General features: G+C 43.5%; 2 protein-coding genes across 2 annotated transcripts in view; one reads left to right on the forward strand and one right to left on the reverse strand.

The window, feature by feature from the left end:
- Positions 1-25,956, forward strand: part of LOC310876549 (protein PALS1-like) — a 27,936-nt gene extending 1,980 nt beyond the window's left edge. Inside the window, exons 2-14 of the mRNA XM_083790114.1 lie at positions 3,347-3,835; positions 7,925-8,136; positions 12,776-12,853; positions 15,222-15,350; positions 16,849-17,010; positions 17,314-17,391; positions 17,546-17,729; positions 20,070-20,138; positions 20,316-20,384; positions 23,417-23,575; positions 24,305-24,507; positions 25,368-25,478; positions 25,689-25,956. Of these exons, the coding sequence (XP_083646240.1) occupies positions 3,487-3,835; positions 7,925-8,136; positions 12,776-12,853; positions 15,222-15,350; positions 16,849-17,010; positions 17,314-17,391; positions 17,546-17,729; positions 20,070-20,138; positions 20,316-20,384; positions 23,417-23,575; positions 24,305-24,507; positions 25,368-25,478; positions 25,689-25,865 (1,980 nt within the window). The 5' untranslated portion in view covers positions 3,347-3,486 and the 3' untranslated portion in view covers positions 25,866-25,956. The remainder of the gene's footprint in view (positions 1-3,346; positions 3,836-7,924; positions 8,137-12,775; positions 12,854-15,221; positions 15,351-16,848; positions 17,011-17,313; positions 17,392-17,545; positions 17,730-20,069; positions 20,139-20,315; positions 20,385-23,416; positions 23,576-24,304; positions 24,508-25,367; positions 25,479-25,688) is intronic.
- Positions 1-27,721, reverse strand: part of vgll2a (vestigial-like family member 2a) — a 436,332-nt gene that overhangs the window by 251,189 nt on the left and 157,422 nt on the right. The gene's annotated exons all lie outside the window — the stretch shown is intronic.

The raw sequence follows: 27,721 nt of genomic DNA on the forward strand, positions 1-27,721 counted from the left end.
GAGAGATTCACGTTAAATGGCTGATAATATATTACAATAGTTTATAATATCCAAACATCCATCTAGCGTTTTCGTCTGCACAGAACATGTCACTTCACCCTTTTCTCTTGTTGTGCATTTCTCATCATCATCATCATCATCATCATCATCATCATCATCATCATCATCATTTATTTAACTCACGACCATGATCACATGGTTTGGAGCACAGATTCATAAAGTATACAATCAAAAGTATACAATACATTACAGATTACACGATATACATAGACATACCCTATTTGTACAGTGGAAGAACATTTTTCAGAAAACCACCCAATTTTATAGATTACTTTTTGTTTTTCAGATTTTAGTAATGCAATTAAATTTAAACATAGAAGGAAACATTTTTCACATTGTATTGACCTATAATCTAGCATGAACATCTTAGTCATTACACTGGTTTTGCTAATCCAGATTAATACGAGTAGCATCCTTAAAATAGATTGTAATCCACTGCAATCCACACCCTCGTAGGCTACATCTCTATTCTCTAGTTGGGTTAATGGATTCCAGAATACAGTGTGCACGTACATGTCAATTGTTGAAGACTCAGGATGAAGCAATTGTTGAAGTTGACATCATGGCTATTTAGGGACAAAGGCCTGGATGAGTCTGAACATAAGGGATTGTGGGTGAGAGACAATTACATGTTTGTTAGGCCTTGTTGTGGTGATAGATGAGATATACAGTATATTAGCAGAATGAATTCACATTCATCAATAGTGAATTTCATGTATGAAAGGCAATTTCAATCCGTGATTTAACAACATTGCAGACTTTTTCTTGGTGTGACAGAAGAATGACAGTGGGGACAATAAGATTGGGGAAATTGGATAGCCTACCTCTACCACTGGGCCCAGACTGCCAGTTGGGTTAGCAATAGCATTCAATGGCATTGAATATCATAGAGTATGTTACCAAGGTGCTTTTACTGAAATTGTAAAAGTACCTTAAAATATTACAACATGTAAATGTAAATATAGATGTAAATATTTAATACAAAATTATCGATTTTATTATGATCAGGGCTTCATCGATACAAGCTGTAGTAATCTGTAATAATGACGATGATATGCAATGACAGCTGCTTTTTGGACATTATTGCAGGATTTGTTTTCAGAATGCTTGTGATACATGGGATCCATGGACAGTATTATAATTGGAAGTATTTTTTATTTTGTTCAATATCTCTTAGGGTTAGGGTCCAGAGGATCCAGTCTGAAAAAAATGCATGATCATTCAAGAAAGCACCATAACTAGTATTTATTTTACATTTATCTTGTTTACATTTTACAGAGTAGGTAGGATGTGCTGAATATAACAATATGGTCAAATGTAACTATTTATCTCATCCTCATACTGGGAAAAGGTACTCTATCAATGAGGTCATCACATGTACCACCACCACCCATGTAATTTATTGGACCACATTTCACTGTGGGGCTGGTCTATGTGGGTGAAACATCACACCAGTTAAAAGTGGTGTGACGTGAAAGAAAAGTGGACACAAAAGCTCCATTACAACTAAGGGGAAATGATAGACCCAATAACAACACATTTGTATTACTTAAAAACATGGCAACTCATATTTCAGGTTCCAGGTTATTGAGAGGTGGTAACATTGATGACATTCTTAACACAAGAATGTAGTTTACTGGATTTAGACAAGTCTACAAAATGCATTCAGCATTCCCCAAAGGATTGAATGATGACGAGATGAGATTCCATGGCAAGTTATGGTGTAAGTGTGGGATTAAATAAATGAAATGTCGTCTACGTGGTTCATCTAAGATAGACTTAGTACATTTTAGAATTATTTATGAAAGCTGCAAACAGTGCAAAGGAGATGTTTACATTTCTTAGTTGTGCATTTTCTGTAAATAATGTAAATATCGGGATTCACAGAAAAAAATGGCAACATCTCTACAAGCTGAAAACCCATCACTTCCTACCGTGCTTCCAGCTTGCAGATCTGATACTTTTTATGCTTTTGTTTGATGTTGTAGTATGATCAAGTTGGGCATAAGAAAAACACAAAAACGTTAAATATGATATGAGACAGTAGGTTTCTTCCCGAAAGCAATGATGATATAAATAGTGTGTTATGTTGACATTGCGGTGTGTACTACAGTACTACTCATCATGATGTCAATGTCAATCATTTTGATGTGTGGAATTGTCTGGTTAGGGTGATTAGTCACTTGATGAGTGTCCAGAGGGACCGAAACTTCAGTGTTTAAATAAACTTTTCTTCCATCTAAGAGTAGGTATAAGGTTCAAGGTAAATTTTTCTCCCATAGCGGAGAACTTTGTCTTGGAGTCAAGGACTTTAAAGCTGAAACAGCTAAAACACAGATAACATACAAAGACATGTGCATGTGGTCATTGTGGTGACACAAATTATGGTGATAAGTAGACTGAGGACGGTCTCTAGAGAAAACGGCAAAATAAAATATTAGATGTACCTTCCATTTTGACGGCAATGTTTTTTTGGGGGTTGAAAACGGCATTTTTTTTTAATCCAGAGTGGAAATCTTTGAAAACGCTCTGCCTCACGTCTCCATGTATTCAGGCAATACGTGCAGAGGAAACTGCAACATGTGTGACCTCATGGCTCAAGCCGGCTCACGCCGCGCATGCTATCACATTGGTGTAAACTAGTAGAAATGGCTGTGATAGGTAGTAGAACGGAAGTGGTTCTACACATGCGTGACTGGTCAATTTGGCAGTGTGTCACCGTCACACCATCACCTACTGTAGCCACCTGGCATGCACACTACAGCGTTTTCAATCGTGTGGCCTTATTGTAAATAAAACAAGGCTAACCATTGTAGCCGTACATTATGGTACTTTGTTTAGTTGTTGTATGATGAATGCCAATCTACAATCTCAATGTGTTGCATGATATGCGTGAACGTGTGGAATCTAGATCATCAATTTGGGCTATTTTTTTTTTTTTTTTTTAAGATATTTTTTTGCGGCTTACGCCTTTATTGATTTTTTTAAGGGATAGAAAGTAGGCTGACAGGAAACGGGAGAGAGATGGGGGGATGACATGCGGTAAAGGCCGTGTCGGGTCCGGGAGTCGAACCCGCGGCACACCGCGACTGGATCACCAGTCCGGTGCCCAGACCGTTACGCTACGGCCTGGGCCGGCTATTTTTTAAAGAAATTTGTTATTTCCCCCAAATAGGGAGGGACAAGTTAATGTGGTTAAAAAAAAAGATCAATATGAAAGGTCATGTCGGAACCAAACTCATCAAAAGTTGCATTTGGTTGAGAATCTCTATTTCTTGTTTTGCAGTACCGTTGACGGGTTGAGGAAATGGAATGGAACAGCATCCTGTGAAGTATGGCATCTGAACTGATGAGTCTCTCTGCAGCAGGTTATCATAGCTCAGTTTTCATAGGGAGATACGGTCCCCAGCGTACACATTATTAGGCATGTTCGCGTCCATGAATGGCTACGTGACAGAGACCGCGGGCCCTGTCCAGGAGGCCAGGCCCCACAGGGAGCGTGCTGTGGACTGTCCCGGAGACAAGGAACATGACACCGGCGGCGGTGGTGTCAACAAACCCCTGAGCTGTGGTGCCCAAATGGAGAGGATCCAACACTACCAGGAGGAGCTGAGGAAGAAGAGAGAGGAGGAGGGCAGAGCCAAGCACGACATCGACCCCAATGCGTCGCTCAGACTCAAGAAGCTCGCTCAGAACCCGGCCAAGGTGGGCATCGACAACCCGACCTTCGACGGGAAGGAGAAGACCAAAGATGCCCAGCAGGACCCCGTGGCAGGTGAGTGCAAGCATTAGACAGAGGGTCTGAGCCCGAGGCATAGGCCGCAGTGGTTCTCAAAACGTTTTCGTGCCAAGGACCTGAAAATGTTTTGTGCCAGGGCTGATTTACAAGCTCTCGGTGTGTCACGAAGTGATGTTCAGTGAGCTTGTCGATCTGCTAATGAATATATATAACGTATAAATAGATAAAGTGGTTAAAATGATTGAACCACTGGTGTAGGGTAAGAGGAGAAAGGGGTTTGTAGGAGGAGTGGAGGCACTGAGGGAACAGAGAAGGTTGGGAACTTTTAACAGCAACTGTGAAACAAAAGAGCAGGAACAAAGGCTGTTTGCGGGGCTGGGGCAAAGGTCATCAGTGGAGGAGGGCAGTAGTGTGTTTGAGGGGGGGCATCTATTGCACTCGTCAGTCACATTGTCTTTACTCCAAAAGATGACTTACCATTTTATAATTCTCTCATTCTCTTTCTCTCACTTTCTCTTTCTCTTTTTTTTCTTTTTCACAAAGGTTAATTGTCCCTTAGTGTTCTGTTTTATTCATGCACCGTAAGTTGAAAGCAGCAGCATTTGACACTGTGAAATGTATGTATGTATATTGATGCTCCAATGTCATTACATTACATATCACCCATATCACGTTAATATTGTAACCGAGATGCATGATGAAGTCAGAAATGAGAAGAAAACATCAGTGTTCTGATCAATCTTCAGCAGTGTAGATTCTGACAAAATAGGGGGTTTGATTGGGCCGTAAACAAGGAAGTAATGGGTGCGTGCGGCCGTGCGCACGTGAAACAGGTCGGGAGAGGCTGGGCAAGGCGCTGCCTAGCAACGGCTGTTTTAGCATTCCCGTTTTTATATAGATAAAAAAATACCTCAAGACGTCCCCACACGTCCCAGCCAGGCACCCTGCGGTTTTATTTGAGAAGATGTGTGTGGATGCCCTGGTATCATCATAGAAGTTTTAAGCATGCACACGCAGTTAAAATATTTATGTGATGTTACTTTTTGGACACACTACCTGGCTACCTTACAGCAGAGATTGAGCACAACCTTGCAGTTGATGAGCCTTTGTCCTTTAAAGGGCCATCCATTTATCTAGCCACTAATAGCAAGTTAATGGACACGTCCAAGACCACCAGATATCAATCTGTAATATGTGCCACTGAGGGCCGATAATTACTCTGCTTGTTCCATATGCAGGTCAAATGATTAACCTATCTCACGGATCAGCACGTCCCTCATTCACAGAGGCTCTTATCGCCCTCCACTGGGAGGTCTGTCACTGATAACATTAATCTATAGTGTAAGCTGTTAAAATCCCCTCCCTAATTTATGTATTCAAGCCTACCTACCTACCATTAGGTATTTAAAGGAGTAGTAGTACACCCCCAAAAAAGAAAATTGTCGCATTCCTAAGCCAATAGTTTGATGACAGGCGGAGCCTCCGGTAGGAGACTCAAACAGTCTACATTGAGTCTCCTACTGACTGATGCCCCGGTCATCAAATTATTGGTTATAGCAGTGGTTTTCAACCCTTTTCATATCAAGGCCATTATGTATTGGGCATTTGAGCCACGGACCACCATTTGATGACATTTAGCCTCTCAGACCCAAAACTAAAGAATATTTTGTTGTTGTTGGATATAATTTTGTCCACAATTCCATGCTGTATTGATGTTGGTAAGATATGAGAGATAACAGGCAAAATAATTATACTACATTCTGTATCTTATAAATCAAGTAATAATGTTAAAAGATGTTTATCATTTAACCCATGGGTGTGTATGGGTCCATTTGGTTTCATTTTACGCTCCATCATTTAGCTGGGGACCACCTGGAACCTCCCCAAGGACCACTGGTGGTCCCTGGACCACTGGTTGAAAACCACTGGATTATTAGGAATGCAACAATTTCCTTTTTTTGGGGTGAACTACAAAACAAACTAAATCTTCATGAATTCAAGACTTCATGGGGTGTGTAATTAATAGAAAATAAGTCGTTCTTTGGGTTAACTACTTTTTAAGCACACGCATCGCTCAATGGCGTGAGTCACGTCATAAGATTGTCTTGCCATGGCAAATCACAGGCACCAGTCTCTGTGAATCAGATTTAATGTAAAATAGCGAGTAATGGAGTTGCATGGAGAACTAAACGACCTCCGAAACGTCCTCCCACCAACTCAAATAGTGTCTAATTGAGTTTATGAGATCAGCATGGAAAACTAAGCGACCTCCCACCAACTTTATTAGTGACTAATTGAGTTGGTATGAGTTTGGCATGGAGAACTACTGTAAACAACGACCCTCAGCCACCAACGTTTTAGCCGTATCATTCGTGTTGTTTTGTTCCATCCTAATTGGCTAAGATTGGTATCTAAAGTTTTGGTTGGTTTTAAACAAATCATAAACGCAGCATCTGATTGCTGCAAAACCTTTCATGCACATTCCTAGAATTTCCTACTAGACTGAGGAAGAAATGCCACCCTTTTCACATTGTCCTAGGCTGTTATACTGTGGCACCGATTTTTGCATAACACATTTTCTTTATATTACACTGACAAATTCTGTCTAAACAAATCATGACGGAACGGTCAGATTTTTCATATTCCATCCCGAACATTGCTTGCCCACAATAACCTACCTGACCTGGCGGAGACCTGTGCTCTGCCTCTGAGGAGCACCTTTTCCAGTTCAACTTTGTATTCTCGTTGAGAGTACAAAATGTTTCGTTCAAGCTACATCAAGGACATACAGTAACAAATTACAATACATTAAAGTGGCTGTCCTGGAATTCGCGATCAATTTGTAATTGATGAGGCAAGAGGGGTCTGAGACGATCTTCAAGGTGGTGATGGATATGCTTTAATATACTGTACATGGTAACAGTCAGGTCGGTGGTACGGTAGTTCTGCCAAGGCCCACAGGGATCAGACCATAGTAACTATATACTAGCAGCTACAAGGACAAGCTGAACCATAATGAGACTAGCCTCGGAAACCCAGACGTTTTATTTCCAGGGAGAAAAAAAACTAACGAGGACAGACTGTACCAAAATAATTGCCATCAGGCCGAGCGTAGACATCTTGGCTCCTGCAAGATACAAAACATGTCATATCATATTCTATTATTTAAGTACTATAAGTGAAGGTTAAGTATAAAGATAATTGAACATGAATAAATTATAATCCAGGTTATTTTGTGGAATATTATAATCATGATTATTAATTACCATGATTTCTTTGGTGGAAATATGTTTTCAATATTTAGTTAATGTCTTTTTTGCTCATCATGCGTATTGTTGCTATATTGCCCAAATGGCGTCTTTATTTTCAGAAACCGAGTTGCATCATCATGGCTAGTGTCAAAGCACCATCTGTCTTTTTCATTCAGCATACATCTTAATCTCCCCAAATGTTAATCACCCCTTCTCTGCACTACCACCTCTATCTTAAACATTTCAACCCTCTCTATACCATTGTCTCTTAAAGTGCGGTCCGGGGATCGCTGGGGGTCCTTAGAGGGTTCCAGGGGCTCTCCAATGAGTAGTTAACATGGCATCACAACTTCTTATTTTTTTAATCCCATGATTTTGCCACAAATCTTTTCACCCAGTGTCAATTATCTAATGTAATCCTGGGAAGGGGACTGGGCAGGGGACTGACCTCATGCTTCCTTCTATGCATGAGGAGTCCAAGCTGCTTCTTTTCACCTGACAGGGGGGAGTTTCCCCGGCCGGACGTAGCATGTGGAAGGAACACGTTATCCCGACCAGTTCCTCGCAATCATTTTAACCACCTTATCTATTTTATATGTTGGCTATTCAATAATAAAATATCAGATGTACAAGCTCACATCGTGTCACTTTGTGCCGCACTGCGAGCTTGTACATTGTTTGACATACTTTTTCTCTTCTGCGGGTCCCTGGTACAAAACCTTCTCCTTAAGGGGCTACGGTAAATACATATTCATTTGGGGGTCCTTGACATGAAAAATATTGTGAAATGGACCTGAGTTGCAGCTGTACTTGGATCTGTACTCTTGTTTGCTTGAAGTGGTCATTGTTTTTGTATGGTCTCTGCGTCCCACAGAGCTGGAAGACTTGCTGCAGGCCTTGCAGTCGGTGCAGCGCATTCTGTTGGACGCCCAGAGCCAGCAGGATGCCGAGCTGGTGCTGCAGCTGCTCAACAGGGAGGACTTCCAGAGCGCCTATGCCGTCCACAACGCCGTGTCCCAGCAGATGAGCCGCGGTGCTGGACCCGGATCGCCCCTCACTGCCCAGGCACAGGACCTGTGCCAGGAGGTATGACCCTCACTGCCCAGGCGCACAGTATGGCACTGTGTTTGGTCTAGAACGATGATTCTCAAACTTTTTTTGTTTGTTTGTTATTTCAAGGACCCCCATAGCTCTTGAGTTATGAGTTATAATGAGTTATAGTTAATCTTGCCCATATCGAGCAGTTTTTTTAATAATCTGTTTTTGTTTCTTATATATCAACAAATTGACATGAAAACATTGACTATTATATATAAGAACTATTCGGATAGACCATTAAAAACTGTATTTGATCAGAAATGGTGATAATAACTGATCTACAAACTCAGATTGTGAGCTTGGAAATCTGTTATTTTCACTAGGTTTCTTTTTAAATAATCGTTTATCAATCGTAATCAAGGCAAACGTTTAAAATAATCATCAAATACTGATTTGACGTCATAACGCCCAGCCCTATGACACATTGATGATGTGTCATAGGGCCATAGGCGATAAGCGCCGCCTAGCCTCTGAATATCAGCTGACGGCGCTTATCGTCTGGGACTCGAGCTCAGAGAGTGACAAGGGAGCGGGAAACCATCCCAGTGTTCATCACATCAGAGTCTGTGTTCATCTGCCACACCTGAGTCCCCTTTGAGAGAAAAAGGCACAAGCTAGTCATTCTCTACCGAATCAAAACGGCTGTAATTGAATCGTATCCCCTCTCAGTGGCTCCCAGAGTTTCTGTGTGTTCAAACAAACACCCAGCCTGTCATAGTATCTACTGTTGAGCAGCGAGGCGTTGTTCTCTCAACTGACTGCATGTCTCTCTGACAGACTGCTCACTGGTCCCACAATACGCCCTTTGTTAGGAATACTGTCAACTTTTGAGATGTGTTCACGTGAAAAGAGCGTGTGATACAGGCTTTTCCGTTGTAGTCCGAGCGGCGCGTTGTGATTTCTGCTGATGATGGAAGAGTTAAGAGTCAGCCTGGCGGTGATGATGAAAAGACTGTTTTGAGCTCTACGGAGTTCATTCAAGGGACAGGGTTAGCACTGCTACACAAATGCTATTCTTTAAAGATGACAGTACAGGGGGGGCGGCTGTACCCAAGATGCAGGGCCTTCAAGTTCACACACACAAAACATGCTGCCTTCCTCCATGTACAGTATGTACGCTCACCCACCGGGCACAGCTTCCGAAGCGCTTAACGAGCTTGCATAATATCTTGAGCTGCTGTGTGTGTGTGTGTGTGTGTGTGTGTGTGTGTGTGTGTGTAAACTAAGTGGCTGTGTCACTGGACACTTGCGATTGGCTCACGGGGCCAGCTAATCTCCCAGCAGCCCCAGCACTGGCAGCCAAGCCACAATGGCATGCTGCAGGGAGGAGGGCCGAGGATGTACTGCGGACAGAAAAAGCAACCCTAGAGAGTTTTACAGCAGCATGGGCCTACCGGTACCATGCCGGTAGCGGCGCCGTGCCGGTGAGTGGGGGCAGGTGCGTCACCTCGTTAGTGAGAGCTTTGATTAGGGTGGATGAGCTAAGCTGCGCACATGCCAGACGAGTGGAAGGAGAGAGAGAGCGAGGGTGAAGAAATTAATTCCATTATAAAACTAGAACTGCACTCTGTCGAGTGCATACTTGCTTGTTGCACACTAGTAGGCCATAAATGGCCTACTAGTGCGCAAGCAGAGCGCGCAAGTACTTTCGACTGCTACAAACTGTCAAATCTCAGTTTCTCTGTGAATGAACATTTGAAATGTTGATTAGGTTTAACTATTTGCTACCTACCTACTTTATGCATGTTACGTAATGACTACTTGTGCCTGATATGGCAGTGGTGCCAGACATACATGTATACATAAGAGCATTACCTTTAATTCTCCCAACACTAAAACATATCGTCATTACGTCACCATCGAAAACCAATTACACTCTGGCATTGGGTCCTTTAATCCACATCTTTATTACGTCATCATTGAGAGCTAGTTATACATATACTATGTAATTTGTAAGTTGATTAGCGGTATATTTTATGTTTACGTCATCATTGAGAGCTAGTTATACATATATATGTAATTTGTAAGTTGATTAGCGGTATACTGAGGTTACTTTGCGCCAAAAACCGTCCCAGCCAACCCGCCACTTTTGATGCGTATGAAAATAAAACAGCAAGTTGTGCCTGATTTGCTGGGACCAGATTACATACATGACCATATTTCTTACGTCATCATTGAGAGCTAGTCATACATATACTATATATATGTAATTTGTAAGTTGATTAGCGGTATACTGTGGTTACTTTGCGCCAAAAAACGTCCCAGCCAACCCGCCACTTTTGATGCGTATGAAAATAAAACAGAAAATTGTGCCTGATTTGCTGGGACCAGGTTACATACATGTATACTAAGGTTGGGCGATATGACAATTTTTTTCAACCACCCATCGTCTGACAAATATTCGACGATTTAACGATGTATTCGTGTCATAAAAGTAAAGTGAGAACAGCTCACTGCACGTCGCAAAAAAGCCAGATCTACAAGCTCTCAAGGCGCCGCGTCCTGCCTGTTTTTGCAGCTCCGTTCGCTAGGCGTTGAGAGCTTGTAGATCAGTCTGTTTCTGCAGACCGCAGCGCAGCTGCATAGCCAGGGTAACTTGCTCCCTTGCCTCCCCGCACCGTCGGAGGCTCGGAGCGGAGCAGCGGAGCCCACAAGCTGCTGCGGCCGGGCTGCTGCTGATCTACAAGCTCTCAAGGCATCGCGTCCTGCCTGTTTTTGCAGTGCCGTTTGCTACGCGTTGAGAGCTCGTAGATCTGTCTATTTTTGCAGCGCTGGTGTCGGGTGTTCGTTCACGTTGTCAATAAAAATAACTTAGATTACAGGCGGATATGAAGTTCAATCAGTGGGTTGCAGCACCAGTAGGGGCTACACGCTAAGCTAACGCTAAGCTAACTTATGATCCCCGAGCCTATACACTTACACTAGTAGACAGTTTTTTTTATTTTCCCCCCCGACTTCACGGGTGAGGCATTGGGATTGTGATGAGACACGAGACAGCAGTGTGCATTCTGTTGTGACTGTATATTATTAAACTGCATGGGTCTGGACTCCGGAGCTTAAACATGTAGGCTACAGCCTCCCTCAGCTCCCAGCCTTTACTCTGGCTGGCGGCTGCCGTAAGTGCCGTGCCCCGGTGCCCGATGCTGCTGAGTGCGAAGACTGTGGGAGCATACATTATAACGGGAGGAGGTGATTTCCACCCGGCCGCAGTTACTACTTTGCTGGGCCAAATTGATTCACATGTTGCTCACACTTTACAGGTTAATTAGGCTAAATCGTCCCGAGAAATCGCCTAATAAAAATATTCGGCGATTGGATTCGTATATTCGCGATTGACGATGTATTCACAGGAACATTACCTCTAATCCTCCCAACACTAAAACATATCGTCATTACGTCACAATTGAAGACCAATTACACTCTGGCATTGGGTCCTTTAATCCACATATTTCTTACGTCATCATTGAGAGCTAGTTACATATACACACCATGTACTCTGGTCCCAGCAAATCAGGCACAATTTGCTATTTTATTTTACAAATTACACATATATAGTATAATGACTAGCTCTCAATGATGACGTAAGACATATGGTCATGTATGTAATCTGGTCCCAGCAAATCAGGCACAATTTGCTGTTTTATTTGCATAGGCATCAAAAGTGGCGGGTTGGCTGGGACAGTGCATACGGACCGGGCGAAACTATTACTTGCGCGCTCTGCTTGCACAAGTAAAAAGGAGTCCCTGTGCTAAAGAGTCACAATTAATCAATGTTCATAAAGATTATAATAAATATGGTGGAGGGAGGGTTTCATAAACCAAAACAGTGTTTCCACACGTGTGTGCGTGCATGCGTGTGTGTGTGCGTGCTCATGCTCATACCGTTTGTCACTTTCATGCCCATATATATGGGATTCCAGGCCAGTTTATAGGACATCATAGAAGCCCTATGATGTCATTGATGACATCAGTGTACTCTATACTGTATTTGGGGATTTGCGGATTTATCTATTTTTGAGGGGCGCTAGCACCTCCTATATACAGCTTTTGTCCACACATGTCTCAATATTTGCCATTGACAATGAAAGGAGAAATTAGGTCTGCCAAATATGACGTAAATTTGTGGCAACACAAACATTAAATGCCATTGACAATGAAGGGGAAATGTACGTCATATGTAGACGAGCAAATCGGCTAACCAATCACATATACAGCTTTTGTCCCCTCACGTCTCACATTTGCCATTGACAATGAAAGGAGAAATTACGTCAAATGTCCGCCAAATATGACGTCATTTTGTGCCAACACAAACATTAAATGCCATTGACAATGAAGGGGAAATTTACGTCTTATGTAGACGAGCAAATCGGCTAACCAACCACTTAAATTCCGTTGTTGATGAGGTGATGTATGATGATGTATAATGATAAGAGCGCCCCTCACTTCACACGGGTGTGATTTTGTTTTTGGCGATCTTGCTGCTGCTTACACAAAAAGACCAAGCGCCGGTTTTACACAAACGCATACAAAGAACATGGCATACAAGGAATAATGCTGCTCTAGTGACGCTGTGACACCATATTGTGCTCCCCTCCTAACGGTGCGTGTCGTCTGTTTGTCCTCCCAGGTGCAGAGCATTCTCCAGTCCAGCCAACAGAAGGATGGCTTGGAGCTCAAAGCCCTCCTCACCAAGCCACATCTCCAGGTCAGCTGTCAGACTCCACAACCACAATTAGGACCGCCATGGTCGTCGTGAAACTTTACCGTCACACAAATTATAGTGAAATGTATTTATTTGTGGGGGTTTTTTGGCACTGAATATTAACCCATTTTGGAACCCCTTTAGGTGTTAGCATTATGTTATGCTTTAGCTATTGAAAATTAGCAGATCTACAAGCTCATAGCGCGCCACCGAGTGGCGCGCTACGAGCTTGTAGGTCTGCTATTTTTGAAAAATCGAAGAACCACTGACATCGAAACATAGCTTTTTCAGAAAACTGTCAGGATGTAGAAGACATTTTTAGAATCTGATCTCAGGTCAAAATGGGTTCAAAATAAATAGACTGACGAACCCGGGGGAAAGTTGTGATCCCTTCCCGTTGTGGTAAATAATAGCAAATGAGATCGTTCTAGAACACAAAAGAAAAGTGTGAAAATGCGTTCCAAAACAAAGTATCCATTTGTTTGGACAGCTTGGTATGTGCTGGGTCATAGAGTTCTCTCATCATGGATTAGCAATGACCTCTAGGCTTACTCTGACCATGACTGCTGTTGGCACAGCTGACATAACTGGTTTCCACTAGCTGTCATTTTTAAATAGAAATTGAAATGTCATGTTCCCTACAGTATGTAACGGTTAAACATCCTGGGGATGAATCTTGTGGGCGATGAAAGGATTTTTAGGCTTGTTTTATGTGAAATTCCACAACTGTGCTACTGTCATTGAATAATGTAATGAATCCACGCACACATCTGTATTTGAATATTTTATTTTAACAGTGAAATCTCGCTCGTGGCATTACTGTGCAGCGACTTCACATGACATTACAAGACAATATGTCATCTGTAGTCTGAACTTACTTGTCCTGTCTAGAGAGACACATGGTCAGTGTTGTCAGAAATGATACCTGCCAGCTCTACAATTCCCGGTCCTTGTTAGCCTTAATTGCTGTCAAAACAGCATAGTGCTTAATTAGTGACTTGTCAAAACACATGTCAGGGGATCAAGACGCCATCCCTGTCATCCTCGGCCCGGTAGGTGAGAAAAGGGCCCGGTGTACGGCCCCCGGCAGAGAAGGGCCCAGTGTACGGCCCCCGGCAGAGAAGGGCCCGGTGTACGGCCCCCGGCAGAAGGGCCCGTTGTACGGCCCCCAGCAGAGAAGGGCCCGGTGTACGGCCCCCGGCAGAAGGGCCTGTTGTACGGCCCCCGGCAGAGAAGGGCCCGGTATACGGCCCCCGGCAGAGAAGGGCCCGGTGTACGGCCCCCGGCATAGAAGGGCCCGGTATACGGCCCCCGGCAGAGAAGGGCCCAGTGTACGGTCCCCGGCAGAAGGGCCCGGTGTACGGCCCCCGGCAGAGAAGGGCCCGGTGTACGGCCCCCGGCAGAGAAGGGCCCGGTGTATGGCCCCCGGCAGTGCCCCCTAGAGTGATTTAACACGGAAGGCTCTGACAGTGAAGCGACATGGTTCACATGTGACCATGTGAACTTCCAATCCCTGGTCAGCCCTCTAACCTCCTGCGCAGAGTCGGATCCAATTAGCCGGCGGTGTGAGCGCAAGTGAGGGAGCAGATTAGCCCTTTGATTCCTGCATGGAGCCTGTCCTTGTAGTGACCAACTCCCATAGCATACACGACCACATGGACAAACTAGTGGGGGACTGAGATACTGAGTTTGAGAGTGATAGGATTTTTTAATTGACCTCCCTCCTCTCCTGCCCCCCCCCCCCCCTCTCCCTTTCTCTTGGTTTGGGAGGGGGGGGTGGGGGTCAAGAGTCTGCTGCCAGCCAGAGGAAGCAGAAGGTGTTTTGATGATTGATTGCTGCAGAACCTGACTCCTAAATACAGCAGAGATTAAGATGGATTGCGTGTACACCGAAGCTTAGCTGAGGCTGCTCTCTCGCTGCAGGATAGACTAATTTGGCCCGACGGTTATTAATTGCGGCGTATGCCATGCTTGTCACATTAAATGAAGTGAAGGAGTAATCTTTGCATTATTTCTGGCTGATGGCTGGGGTGTAACAGGTGCAAGTTTAAGCAAAGGGAGGAGAGACATGTTGGGCCCTATCTTGCATCCAAGTCGCTGTAACCACTGTTGGGATTTAGCATTGTGCAGGCAGTATACGACATTGATTACCTTGGAATAAAATAGTATTTGATACACAGTATTATCACTCAAAAATTGCTGTAATTTAAAGTTCTCTAGAAACGGCAATCGCTTGTGTTCTGGATTAATTAAAGTGTGTGTGTGTGTGTGTGTGTGTGTGTGTGTGTGTGTGTGTGTGTGTGTGTGTGTGTGTGTGTGTGAGTGTGTTTGTGTGTGTGTGTGTGTGTGTGTGTGTGTGTGTGTGTGGCAGGCCCTCATTCAGGCTCATGACAATGTGGCAGTGCAGGAGAAAGAGACGGATGCTGCAGAGAGCGTAAACCAGTACCAGGGAGAGACGGTCAAACTGGTACGGCTGGAGAAGACCCGTGACACTCCACTGGTACGAGCGCCGCATCAGCCTCTCACCGTTATGCTCCACTCATACTTGGCACATACGTACGCACAAGGGGTTGCATCACGACGTGTTGTGTGCTTGTTGATCTACTGTTTTCAATGTGCGACCAAGAGTAGATGAAAGCAATAAGCCATATTGCACCAGTGGTTCCCAAAGTGGGGTCCGGGGACCCCCAGGGGTCCTTGAGGGAGTTCCAGGGGGTCCCCAGCTAAATGATAGTTTGGAACCAAATGAACCCTTATTGGCCTATAACTCTGAGAGTGTACAAATGGAACCAAAATCCATTTCTACACTCTATTACATTAACATTGATTTTACAATATAAATTGGGGTCTCAGAGATAGAAATGCCATTAAATGGGGGGTCGGTAGACTTATGCATGTGAAACTGGAGGCCCTTGGCCTTGACATTACACGGGTTGAGAATCACTGCTAGAGCCTTAAAAATCTTCTCTTATAGAGGTCCCTGGCATATCCTTTTAAATGGGGGTCTGTGGGCTAATGAGTGTCAATTTGGGGGTCCTTGACATGAAAAGGTTTGGGAACCACTGGTTTACACCATGTAGTAACAAAAGGATCAGGCTTCAAAGGTATTTTTTGATTACCACCGAGCGAGGTGACGTTGATGTTGATAGCCTGGTACCTCTTCCTCTCTCAGAATCAACACCAAAGCTTTCTTGTCGAATCTACATAAAGAAATGCTAGTATGCTGTGCATTCTGCGACCCAACAGGTGTCTCTGTTGTGACCCAGACCCACAGTGTTCATCACTGGCTAAATGGGCGAAATGTATGAATGTCAAAGATGGATGCAAGGGTTTATAGCCGTCTCATTTAAAACGTGTTCAAAGTCAATTCAAATCAGCCACTGAACATATTTTTGTGAAGGTTTAATTTCCCACTTTATATGACATCTTCAGTTGGGCCATTAGGCGTGTCTGAATGATGTGTTGTCCTTTGAATGTGTCTTTGAAAGTGTCTTGCTAATAACCGTATACCGGTATATCAAATACACTGAGAAGCACTGCATGTACAAATACACGTATGTAGACAGGCAGAACTAAGCAGGAACAACGTAAGTACAAATACATAAATCCTGAACTTAATTCCAGGCAAGAGGCTTTTCACAAGGCTATGTTCTGTCTGCACTGTTACCAGTATGACTGACAAGTCACCACAGCCACTTCCACATAGCGTCCTGTTGTCAGCATTCGTGAACGACAGCACGGAGGTGAAGGCGCCGTTGTAAATACCATCGTTAGGTGGTAGGTGCAGATTTGACATGCATTTGCAACGTCTGTGGACTATGTTCTTGATCACGAACATCAGAGTACTGAGTGACATGCTCATTGTATCACAAAGACACATACCATGAATTTTCTGAATGTAACCTTGCTGCACCTATAATATTTGTGTCCTTTGAATGCTCTCCTTTATGTAGACATAAATAAAGGTGTCTGTCCGTCTGTCTGTCTGTCTGTCTCAGGGTGCCACAGTGCGTAATGACGTGGATAGTGTGGTGGTGAGCCGGGTGGTGAAAGGTGGGGTGGCCGAGCGCAGCGGCCTCCTTAGCGAGGGAGACGAGATCCTGGAGATCAACGGCATTCCCGTCCGTGGGAAACACGTCAACGACGTCCACGATCTACTGGTGAGAGAAACTCCCAAAATGACGACAAAGATGTTAGAAGAACCTGTAAGGCCAAATTACAAACGATGATCTACAGAGTAAAGTAATAGAGCGTCGCAGTCCAGCCCCCTTTCATGACGGCGACAGGCCCAAGAAATAATTCCCCATGCATTTTTCCCATAGACATTTCAAAAAGTATTAATTTAAAGATCTGTAAGACTCGAACAAAGCCTACTCGGACGATAGCGTAATTATGAGAAGATGGTCCCAGTTAAAACTGTTACTGTTCCACTGACGGTTCATGTCACACCCTCTCCTCCGCAGCAACAAATGCACGGCACACTCACCTTCGTCCTCATCCCCAGCTCTCAGACTAAACCTCCCCCTCACAGACAGACTGTGGTAAGTCTCTCTTAAGGTGTGTGTGTGTGTGTGTGTGTGTGTGTGTGTGTGTGTGTGTGTGTGTGTGTGTGTGTGTGTGTGTGTGTGTGTATACATGGCTGCAGACATGCGATGGCCGACTGTGACACTGGCTATTAACCCTCTCTGTCGTCAGATGCATGTCAGAGCCTACTTCGACTATGACCCCTCGGATGACCCCTTCGTGCCCTGCCGGGAGCTCGGCCTGTCCTTCCAGAAGGGAGACATCCTCCATGTCATCAGCCAGGATGACCCCAGCTGGTGGCAGGCCTACCGGGACGGGGACGAGGACAACCAACCCCTCGCTGGACTCATTCCAGGTAACGCTTTGTTAGACCCATGGCCACTGTATGTGTGCATCATGGCTCATTGTGTTACAAGGACAGGCTATACCCTGTTTGTCTTCAGCCAGTGAACTAGTATATCCTGAAACTATGAAATGTGTTTGAATTCTATAAATGACCTAAGCCCGTGTCCTTCATTGACACAAATGGATACATATTTATGCAGCTGTTGTGTATGTTCATTTATTTACATTCATGTTCAACAGTTATATTTGTGGTGTATAGGTGCTCAAGATGTCATTCAGTAACGATCTAAGGTGAACCTTGTAACATGCACAAAATGATCATAGACAGAATTCAACGATACTTGCATAAGTTTGTATTTGTGTCCAATCAGACGCTCTTAAGAGCCAGAGCGATTTACAGTAAGCAAGAACAACACTTGGTAATACATAGAAATAGTCATCAAGGAATTAGAAGATCCTGACATTATCTACACAATGAAAATATGAGTATACACTATAGAATGCTATGTCTACTTAATATGCCATCTAAATTCCATAAGTTTAGTCTTTGCATACACCTGTAAGGTTGTCGAGACTATTGCAAGTAGTAATACTGGTTCTGGTTTGGTGGACTACAAACCAGTGACTACAACATGGCGTAGATTCTTTCCACTCCTGACCGGATCAGAAACCCGAAAATGGTATGACTCCCGATTCCCGGGCTAATTTCACCCAGGTCCTAGTTAGATTGAAAAGCAGGTGGCGTGTGCACATCCAGTTCCTTGCTGGTGCTGGACAAATGGTAGATACATACATACATACATACAGAGAAGGAGAAGTCCGCACACAGTCTTTGCTCCAACAGTGTTGATTGTGTTAAAACACCATTTAACTCAGGACATGACGTTTCGGCCGTGAACGGACTTCATCAGGTGATAGTAATCAGTATATGATAAGCTCCCTTATATCATAGTCGTCACGTCACGTGACTGATATTAACAACAGGTCAGGTAACATTCAAACCCCACAGAGTGATATAAAATAAATTGAATAACCACCACAACAAGCACGTTCACAACATTACAACAAAGTTTAAAACTTGCAGGTATTTAGCTTGTTACAGACTGTTTAAATATTTTTAAATGTTTTAAATGTTTTAAATGTTTTAAATGTTTTAAATATTTTTATACATTTAAGATTTAGCAATTTTTCATTTGTAAGAATTAAAAAAATAAAGAAAAACTTTTGGTACCAAAAGTGCTTATTACAGTTTGGGCAATCTGCTCCAAAATAATGGTAACTAGAAAAAGTGCCCTTCCGGGCACAGGTCTCCACCAGGTTATCCACAGATCCGTGCAGTTAGAGGTAAAAACACTTTTCGGCCAGTTATAGCGCCACCTTGAGGCTGAGTTGAAATTGTTCATGTGGCATTTCGTCCTCGGCCTAGTGGGAATGTGGGTGCACAATTTCACGGAAATCACGCGATGTGTTCATGATTTGCAGCATTTTGTTTGAAACTGAGCACTCCTGTGAACTTTGGAAGCCAATCTTAACCAATCAGGATGGAGTGTGATAAATCTGAAAGACCCGTTTCGTTGAATGGCTCTAGAGAGACTGTGTACCAATTTGCGTGATGTTTGGACAAAATCTGTAGGTGTACTGTGCAAAAACTTGTTTTGCACAAAGCGGCCTCTTGGTGGCGCTATAACAGGCCGTTCTGGAAAGTTTGGGGCAGAGGTTCATCGTTGGCATCCAGGGAGTGTGTGTGCAAAATTTGGCATCGACCGGGTTAACGGTGAAGTTTTTGCACAAAGCGGCCTCTTGGTGGCGCTATAACAGGCCGTTCTGGAAAGTTTGGGGCAGAGGTTCATCGTTGGCATCCAGGGAGTGTGTGTGCAAAATTTGGCATCGACCGGGTTAACGGTGGCCGAGATTAGCCTGTCACGGACACACGGACGGACGGACACACAAACACACAAACGGACGGACGGAGTGCAAAACATACTCTCCCCACATGCCTTCGGCCTGGTGGAGACAATAATCAGTCAGAACAATACCAAAGGCCTTTGGTATCTCAGTGTTTAGTCCATCACTAGCAGAAGTGTTGTAGCCTAAACCGTGGATGAGGCGTTCCTGATATGGGTTGACAGCAATATTCTGCTGTAATGACAGACATATTTAATATTTAACCAATGTTCTTAGTGTAGGTTGTCCCTTTTCATTAGGCTTTTTAATCTGCTAGCACCAGCTGTACCGCTGCTGTGACTCAAATGTATAGACCCACCAATGGCAATGCAGATAAACATGGATATCATAAACTGTGTAGGAAGTGTTCTCTTCACTGATTTGTCGAATTTTTTCTTTTTCATAGGGAAGAGCTTCCAGCAGCAGAGAGAGACCTTGAAGAATACCTTGACGGACAGGAGTCGGGAGCAGCAAGGTTAAAACTTGTGCTCGCGTCATACACAAACAAATACTTAACATATGTTCCAAGTTCATGAATGTTTCGCATTCCACATGCACCTGTCACAGTAATTACTAGAGTGTCTTTACAAAATGAAATCATAATGCTCACTTTTAAAGCCAAATCATTTCCCCTCCATGTATCACTCCTCAGGGAAGCTTTGGCAAGTAAAAAAGAACAAGAAACACAAGAAGAGGACATCCTATAGCTTCAACAGAATGGGTAAGATGTCGTCTTCTTCCCTTTCTCTGGCTGTGATGACGGTGGTTGTAGCCGTCTAGCCGAGTGGATACAGAAGATGTTGGAGGCTGCTCGGTTAGCGCAGGGGTAAACCACAGAGACTAGTGGTTTGAATTCTCTGTGGTGCCTCCAGCACAATTGGCCATGTTTGTGGGAGGGAAGACGGACAGGGATGGCGTTCTTTTTGCTACGCTAGTCACTTCTACAGGTTAGTCAAGGGTGCCTGGCCTGCTGTCGACAAGGGTTTCAACACAAAATGTATGTAAATAAACGTCGCATTAGATTAGAATAACTGGGATATTCACAGTCCCAAAACGGAAATGTCAAAGAGGAAACATGTAATAAAAGTAGCATATCAGTCAATAGAAAAGGTAAAAACAACAAAAGGAAAAAACACAGATTGAAAATAATACAGATGGAAAGGCTGGGTATATCCAATAGACTGTACACGTGAGAATAGTATTGGTCAGTCATGTCCAAGAAACAAAACTATGAAATAATAACATAAATGGGGGAAGGTGGAAGCTAAGCTATGGAGCTAAGCTGAAGAATAGGCTACCCACCTACAGGCCTAGAACCACAAGCCTGGAAACACACAGAAAACCGTCGGAAAGGAGGAGGAACGCCGCCGTGAAAAGAGGTGCATGCATTCACACTAAAAACAAACCTTTGGTGACTACAGTCAGTGAGACCTATAATGAAAACCCTGCAGCAGGTTAGCTGCACCAATCGGCTCCTTTTGCCTCTGGATGAACATGCACAGGACTGCCTGGGGAAGATGAACAAAAACAAACATGTACTGTACAGAGAAAATCAGTGGTGTGTGGCCTCTGTAGAGTAATGTCAGCTTCTTTTTCACCTCCCCAAAGGCAGGGCTGCTCTTCTTCACAACAGCAGTGTTGTCAGAGAAAGTCATTAGCTTCTTTCTTATGTATGAGAGAGGGGCGGACTTGAGTTTAGCGTACTTTCATAATAAACAGGTGGTTCCCTGAGTGATTGCTTTGCTTTTAATGACCTTTGGACTCTGTCCAGGAGGGGAAATTATTCTAGTTGTAGTAAGATGAGAAGTTGGGAGACAGACTGTGTGTGGGTTGCCTCTTTTCAGCCTGGGAGAATAGTTTGCATGTCGGCTGTGGCTTTTTTGTGACGTGGCTTTGTGACACAGGTTAGCATTAGTATTGCACTGCATATAACCAGTGTTCATTGTTAATTTATGTAACATTACTTTATGAACAAAAGTATAATTCTACTACTAGCTAAGATTGCAGTTTGGATGAATGCACCCCTTCTGAATAAACTGGTTATACAGGTGCTGCTCTTGTCTCTCGGTAAAGGTGAATGAACAACAGCTGTGTGTACATGAATGGAGATTTTTGGTACATCATGCATGCTCAAATACAGCCCCACCCTGCATAGATTAAGGCTAAATCTATGTCTCTGCACGCTGACACCTTACCTTCAGTGTTTCTAAGTTGAGAAGCCCCCTCCCCCCCCCAACACTGCGGTTGTTAGTAAACCATGTCACTCTCACAGCATTCCTCCCACACATGGTGTGCCACAAAGTCACATTAGCCCCATTCTCACTTGCAGCATCACAGGAGCCAGGAGGCAAAAACAGGTGGCCAGCCTGAGTCTATAGCTTGATAGAACCTGTTGCATTACTGGTTCTCTCTCCTATTTATCTCTCTCTTGCACACATACACACGTGTGTGTGCGGACTGTGTGTGTGTGTGTGTCGTGTGTGTGTGTGTGTGTGTGTGTGTGTGTGTGTGTGTGTACACATGCATGTGCACACGCTCGCACGCAGCCGTGCACACATGAATTGCACAGCTCTAGTGGAGCTGCTCAGTGGCCAACAGTAAAATACATCAAATGTACAGGGAAGCTCCCAGGGGTGAATGTGTGTGTTTGTACTGATGTGAAGCAGGGCATCGCTGGAAAATGTCAGGCACACTCAGCAGAACATCTCTTTATAATGAAAAGAGGAAGATGAAGATCACACACACACACACACACACACACACACACACACACACACACACACACACACACACACTCACATTAGGAAACCCCTCCAAGAATATAGCAGCTGCTTATAAAACCAGAAAATCCTATAAATAAATCATAAACAATTATAATAAAGCTGCAAAGTCTACACAAATTTGCTATCAATAATTGAGGACTACAGCCCATTACCAGTAGAATCAATCATAAAATGTGTCGCAACAAAAACAAAATGTTGACTAATACCGTATACAACATAATAGCCAGCTGAGATGTTGGAAGAAGGATGTTGCCTGCCTGCCTCTTGTCTTGTTCTCCCCTGTTTAATTATATAAATACCTTCTTCTTTTTGTGACAGTACAGTGACAGTACAGTACAGTACAGTACAGTACAGTACAGTAGAGGGACGCCCACACGGTAACTCTGTCATTTCTCAACCGTTTTGGACGCGGGGCGGCTCGCCGGAATTGGGCCGGCACCCTGGGTGCGTTCCTGTGGGTCTGGACCCCCCCCCCGGGGACCCCCACACGGAGTTGCACCACTTACTTCACACGGGTGTGATTTTTCTTCTTATGTTACCTTTACATAGAGCTGATCACCATGTTCTGAATAAGGCTGTGGTCAGCCTTATTCATGTTCCTGATCTGTGCAGTGGTTTTCAAACCTTGTGTGCCCAAGGCGATACGCGCTTTATTCAAGTGATACGTTGTGAGCTTCATCTGCTATTTTTTGGTGTGGAAATAAACTTCTTACATACCTAGGTCAAAATAAGGACACCAGGTTTAAAGTGGTTAAATATTTCTTGTGTATAGACGTTGCCTCTTTATTGGGAAATAAGTGTGCACAGAGTACTGATATTCAAATATAATTCATAACTTGCAATCATAATGTGTGGTTGTCTCAAAATCCAAAAAAGGCGTGGTCTGGACTCTTCCCTTTTGCTTTGGCACCCTGTTTAGGAACCATTGCTGTAATCACATCTTAAACACCTTCCCCAATTCTCTTCTCAGATGATGACATCCTGACCTATGAGGAGATGGCCCTTTACCACCAGCCGGCCAATCGCAAGCGGCCCATTGCCCTGATTGGTCCTCCGAGCGGCGGACAGGATGATCTACGGCGAAGGCTGCTGTCCATTGAACCGGAGAAGTTTGCTGGCGCTGTACCGCGTAAGTCAATGTGGTGTTAAAGCCAGGCATGGCAACAGTATTGTTTTACTTCCCCTGGAATTGCACAAGCTTATGGTCTACATATGGCGCCATTATCCAATGTGCCTTACATTCACATATCAACGGCAGATCAACCATGCGAGATTGCCTTGTTGCTTGTCAGGAGCAGTACTGTAAGGGGTTAAGTAGTCTTTCGAGACAAGACTATTTACTCACACAGTTTTCAAATGTGTCAGTCATACAGTCTATGCAACCAAAGCGCTGAAATGATGGTGTCATAGCGCGCCACCGAGTGGCGCGCTACGAGCTTGTAGGTCTGCTATTTTTGAAAAATCGAAGAACGACTGACATAGAAACATAGCTTTTTCAGAAAACTGTCAGGATGTAGAAGACATTTTTAGAATCTGATCTCCGGTCAAAACCACTTCGAGTCGGTGCTACTTCCGTGTTGCATAACAGTGACATCACTGGCGAATCCTTGGTATACTTATCGTATCGTAGCTCTTCCACATGTGTTTATGGTTTATCAGCGGCGCCACAAGCTGAATTTTTGTCACACTTGAATGAAACACTAAACGGGATTATTATTTCATGTCAACATTCAAGTACAACTATCAGAAGATGTAACCCAGGTTACAAAGTAACTAAAATAGCAGACCATTATAACTCTGTCATCGACTGCCAGATCCGTGTCCCCACTCACTATTGTTGTTCTTGTAACACCTACAGACACCACCAGGAATCCAAGGATACATGAGCGCAACAGCCGGGACTATCATTTTGTGAGCCGCTCTGCCTTTGAAACGGACCTGGCCGCGGGGAAGTTCATTGAGTCGGGGGACTATGAGAAGAACCTGTATGGCACCAGTACCGACTCGGTCCGCCATGTCGTCAACTCAGGACGCATCTGTCTGCTGTGCCTGCACACAGAGGTAGGGAGGGCTGTGTTTCTGCACATTTGGTATTTTTGTGGTCAAACCAGGAAAGTGAGAAACCCCAATGTTCACCTTAGCTTGATTCTAAACCTAACTCTTACGTCGTTAACTGAAGACTTCATGACCTAAACCCTCTAATAAAGATTCGTTTTCAGGGATATATTTTCAGAGGTTTTCAAGATTTAAACATTTTAGATAATTTGGCTTTGCCAATAAGTGGATTTCTTTTAATATTCATGTGCAATTTCGTTGTATTTTCATACAGTGTCACTTTTATTCAGAACTGCATTTTCAAACTCAAGGCGTTTCTTTATTAGAGTGGATATGGATCTACAGTGTGTTAAAGGCCATTTCAAGCATGAATGTGAACTGTATTTTATCTCAACATTTAGCGTAATTGATTCTCAAAACTATTGTATACAGCAACTTCATTATTTTGTGATTCTGAACCTTATTTTTTTTTTCTTTATTCATTTCACCATTTCAAGGTCAAGGTCAAGGTAAACTTTATTGTCCACAAGGGAAATTTGTCTTGGGCTTTCACCCCAGCTACAGCAACACATAAAACATCAAAGACAACAAAAATACATTACAGAGGAAGACACAACATTACACAATTGCACACATGATTTCATGTTATTATGTAATATTATGTCCACTTACTGTACTCTCAGGACAGATGAGTTGTTGCCAGACACTTTAATGATACTTTAATTGAGTTTTACAAATCATTCATAGCTGATATTACTTTATGATATCCATGAAAGCACAGCATCATATTCCTTCTCTAATTTATTTCCTTTAAATTCATATGCATCTCTCTCTCTCTGTCTCTCTCTCTCTGTTCTTCTTGTTAGTCGCTGCGGGTGTTGAGGTCCTCCAACCTCAAGCCATATGTCATCTTCATAGCTCCTCCTTCACAGGAACGACTGCGCACTCTGCTGGCCCAGGAGGGTAAAACACCAAAGGTAGCCTATTCTGCACTGTAAACGTATTGATTCTCCATTTCTTTATCTTGTATATATGCATGAATCATAAACATACATGTAGGACAGTAGGAAGGTCAAACACAGTTTGACTTTATTGTCTTGTTTCTAATAATAGTTTATAATAATAACAGTATATTAATCCCAGAAATTGTTTGACTGTGTCTCACCCTGCTCACCACTCCCGCACAGCCGGAGGAGCTGAAGGACGTCATCGAGAAGGCCCGCGAGATGGAGCAGAACTTTGGCCATCTGTTTGACGGCTCCATTGTGAACGTGGACCCGGACACAGCCTTCCACGATCTGCGGAGGCTCATTGAGAAGCTGGACACCGAGCCACAGTGGGTCCCCACCTCCTGGCTATGTTAGAGCTAAACAAGAGAAGAGAACCAAGGCTGGACACCGAGCCAGTGGGTCCCCACCTCCTGGCTATGTTAGAGCTAAACAAGAGAAGAGAACCAAGGCTGGACACCGAGCCAGTGGGTCCCCACCTCCTGGCTATGTTAGAGCTAAACAAGAGAAGAGAACCAAGGCTGGACACCGAGCCAGTGGGTCCCCACCTCCTGGCTATGTTAGAGCTAAACTAGAGAAGAGAACCAAGGCTGGACACCGAGCCAGTGGGTCCCCACCTCCTGGCTATGTTAGAGCTAAACAAGAGAAGAGAACCAAGGCTGGACACCGAGCCAGTGGGTCCCCACCTCCTGGCTATGTTAGAGCTAAACAAGAGGTCCCCACCTCCTGGCTATGTTAGAGCTAAACAAGAGGTCCCCACCTCCTGGCTATGTTAGAGCTAAACAAGAGGTCCCCACCTCCTGGCTATGTTAGAGCTAAACAAGAGGTCCCCACCTCCTGGCTATGTTAGAGCTAAACAAGAGGCAGGAAGTGGATAAAGAGTTCTTGGAACAACAATCGAGAAGGACAGATTGACAGGTGATGGTCATTCATCACTGGATCATCAAAGAGGTTAACTTGCACAAAATGAGGAGTCGCTCTTCACTTTCAGAGGTGACCCCTAAAAGGTTTTGCAGGGACATTCTCTTAACTTTATTTTGTTGCTGTATGCCTGTGTCTTGTTTTATTTTCCTCATTGTTCTATCAACCACAATTTATCAGAAACAAATTATAGACATCCTAATTTCCATCCTAATCTTTATAGTTATTTATAATTGTAAATATACATTTTCTAGACAAAAAGGTTTAAGTATTTTATTGAAACACTTTTGTTGTTCGTAAGACACGTCAATGATGTTCATCCGGGATGGTGTATCTATCTATGTTACATCTATGTATATATTATGATATTCCTGAGAATGCAATAAACAGGGACGTGCTCTGATTTCCAAACAAAATAATTAACCCTTGCCTTGTGTTACAAGGGAATACAATGTTTTCATCCAGAGACTCCAAAGAAAGATACGACGGAACATTCTGTGGTTTTCCACACTACCAATTTCAGTATTATGTTATGTTGCTATTATATTTATATTGTAATGACATACCTCAAAATCGTTGGTCTGTTTATTAGTTGTCTGCCTAATAGCAGTATAACTAGCTGTACTGTGTCTTGGTTCTGTGGGCCGGACCTGTAATTCTGTAGAACTTAACCAAACTGTTGTTTCTTTACTGGTATCCTAGACTCATCATGCATTATGCACAATTCAGGCAAACAATGATAATACTAATAAATTACTCCAAATATCCTCTAATTGTTGATGTGTTGCCTACTGGTAGTTGCGATAACATTGTTTTTTGTACGTCCAAATAGTCCAAATGTTGGTTTATAATCATTTGAATTTCCATTGAGCAATGGCACTGGTAGTCTATATACCGGTAGCTCTGTTTAATATTGTGTACAAATTATGAAATTGAAATTCGGTCCGAAGCTCTTGAGCCAAGCCAAGTGGCGCCGGCGATCTACATGTTAAAAGCGCAAAACTACTTTATTGGGTATTATGTACTTATTTGGGATTTATTTTTTATTATTAACCAAAATCCATAGTCAAATATGTTTCATGCCCCCTCATCTGAGTGGCAAAACATGAAAACATTGAGCAGCATGGAGAATTGGAGTTTGGAAGCACTCGTTTTCTAAATTACACATGTGTGACGCAATGCTTTTAATTGGTCACAGCTGTATAAGGTTAGTCGCAGACTTTGACTGGTTGAGTGTATATATAATAATGTGTGCACAGATGTGCATGTTCATGCAAGCATGCAACATGTTG

Source organism: Protomyctophum parallelum, assembly GCF_964188405.1.
Source record: "Protomyctophum parallelum genome assembly, chromosome: 19".
Classification (NCBI taxonomy): Eukaryota; Metazoa; Chordata; class Actinopteri; order Myctophiformes; family Myctophidae; genus Protomyctophum; species Protomyctophum parallelum.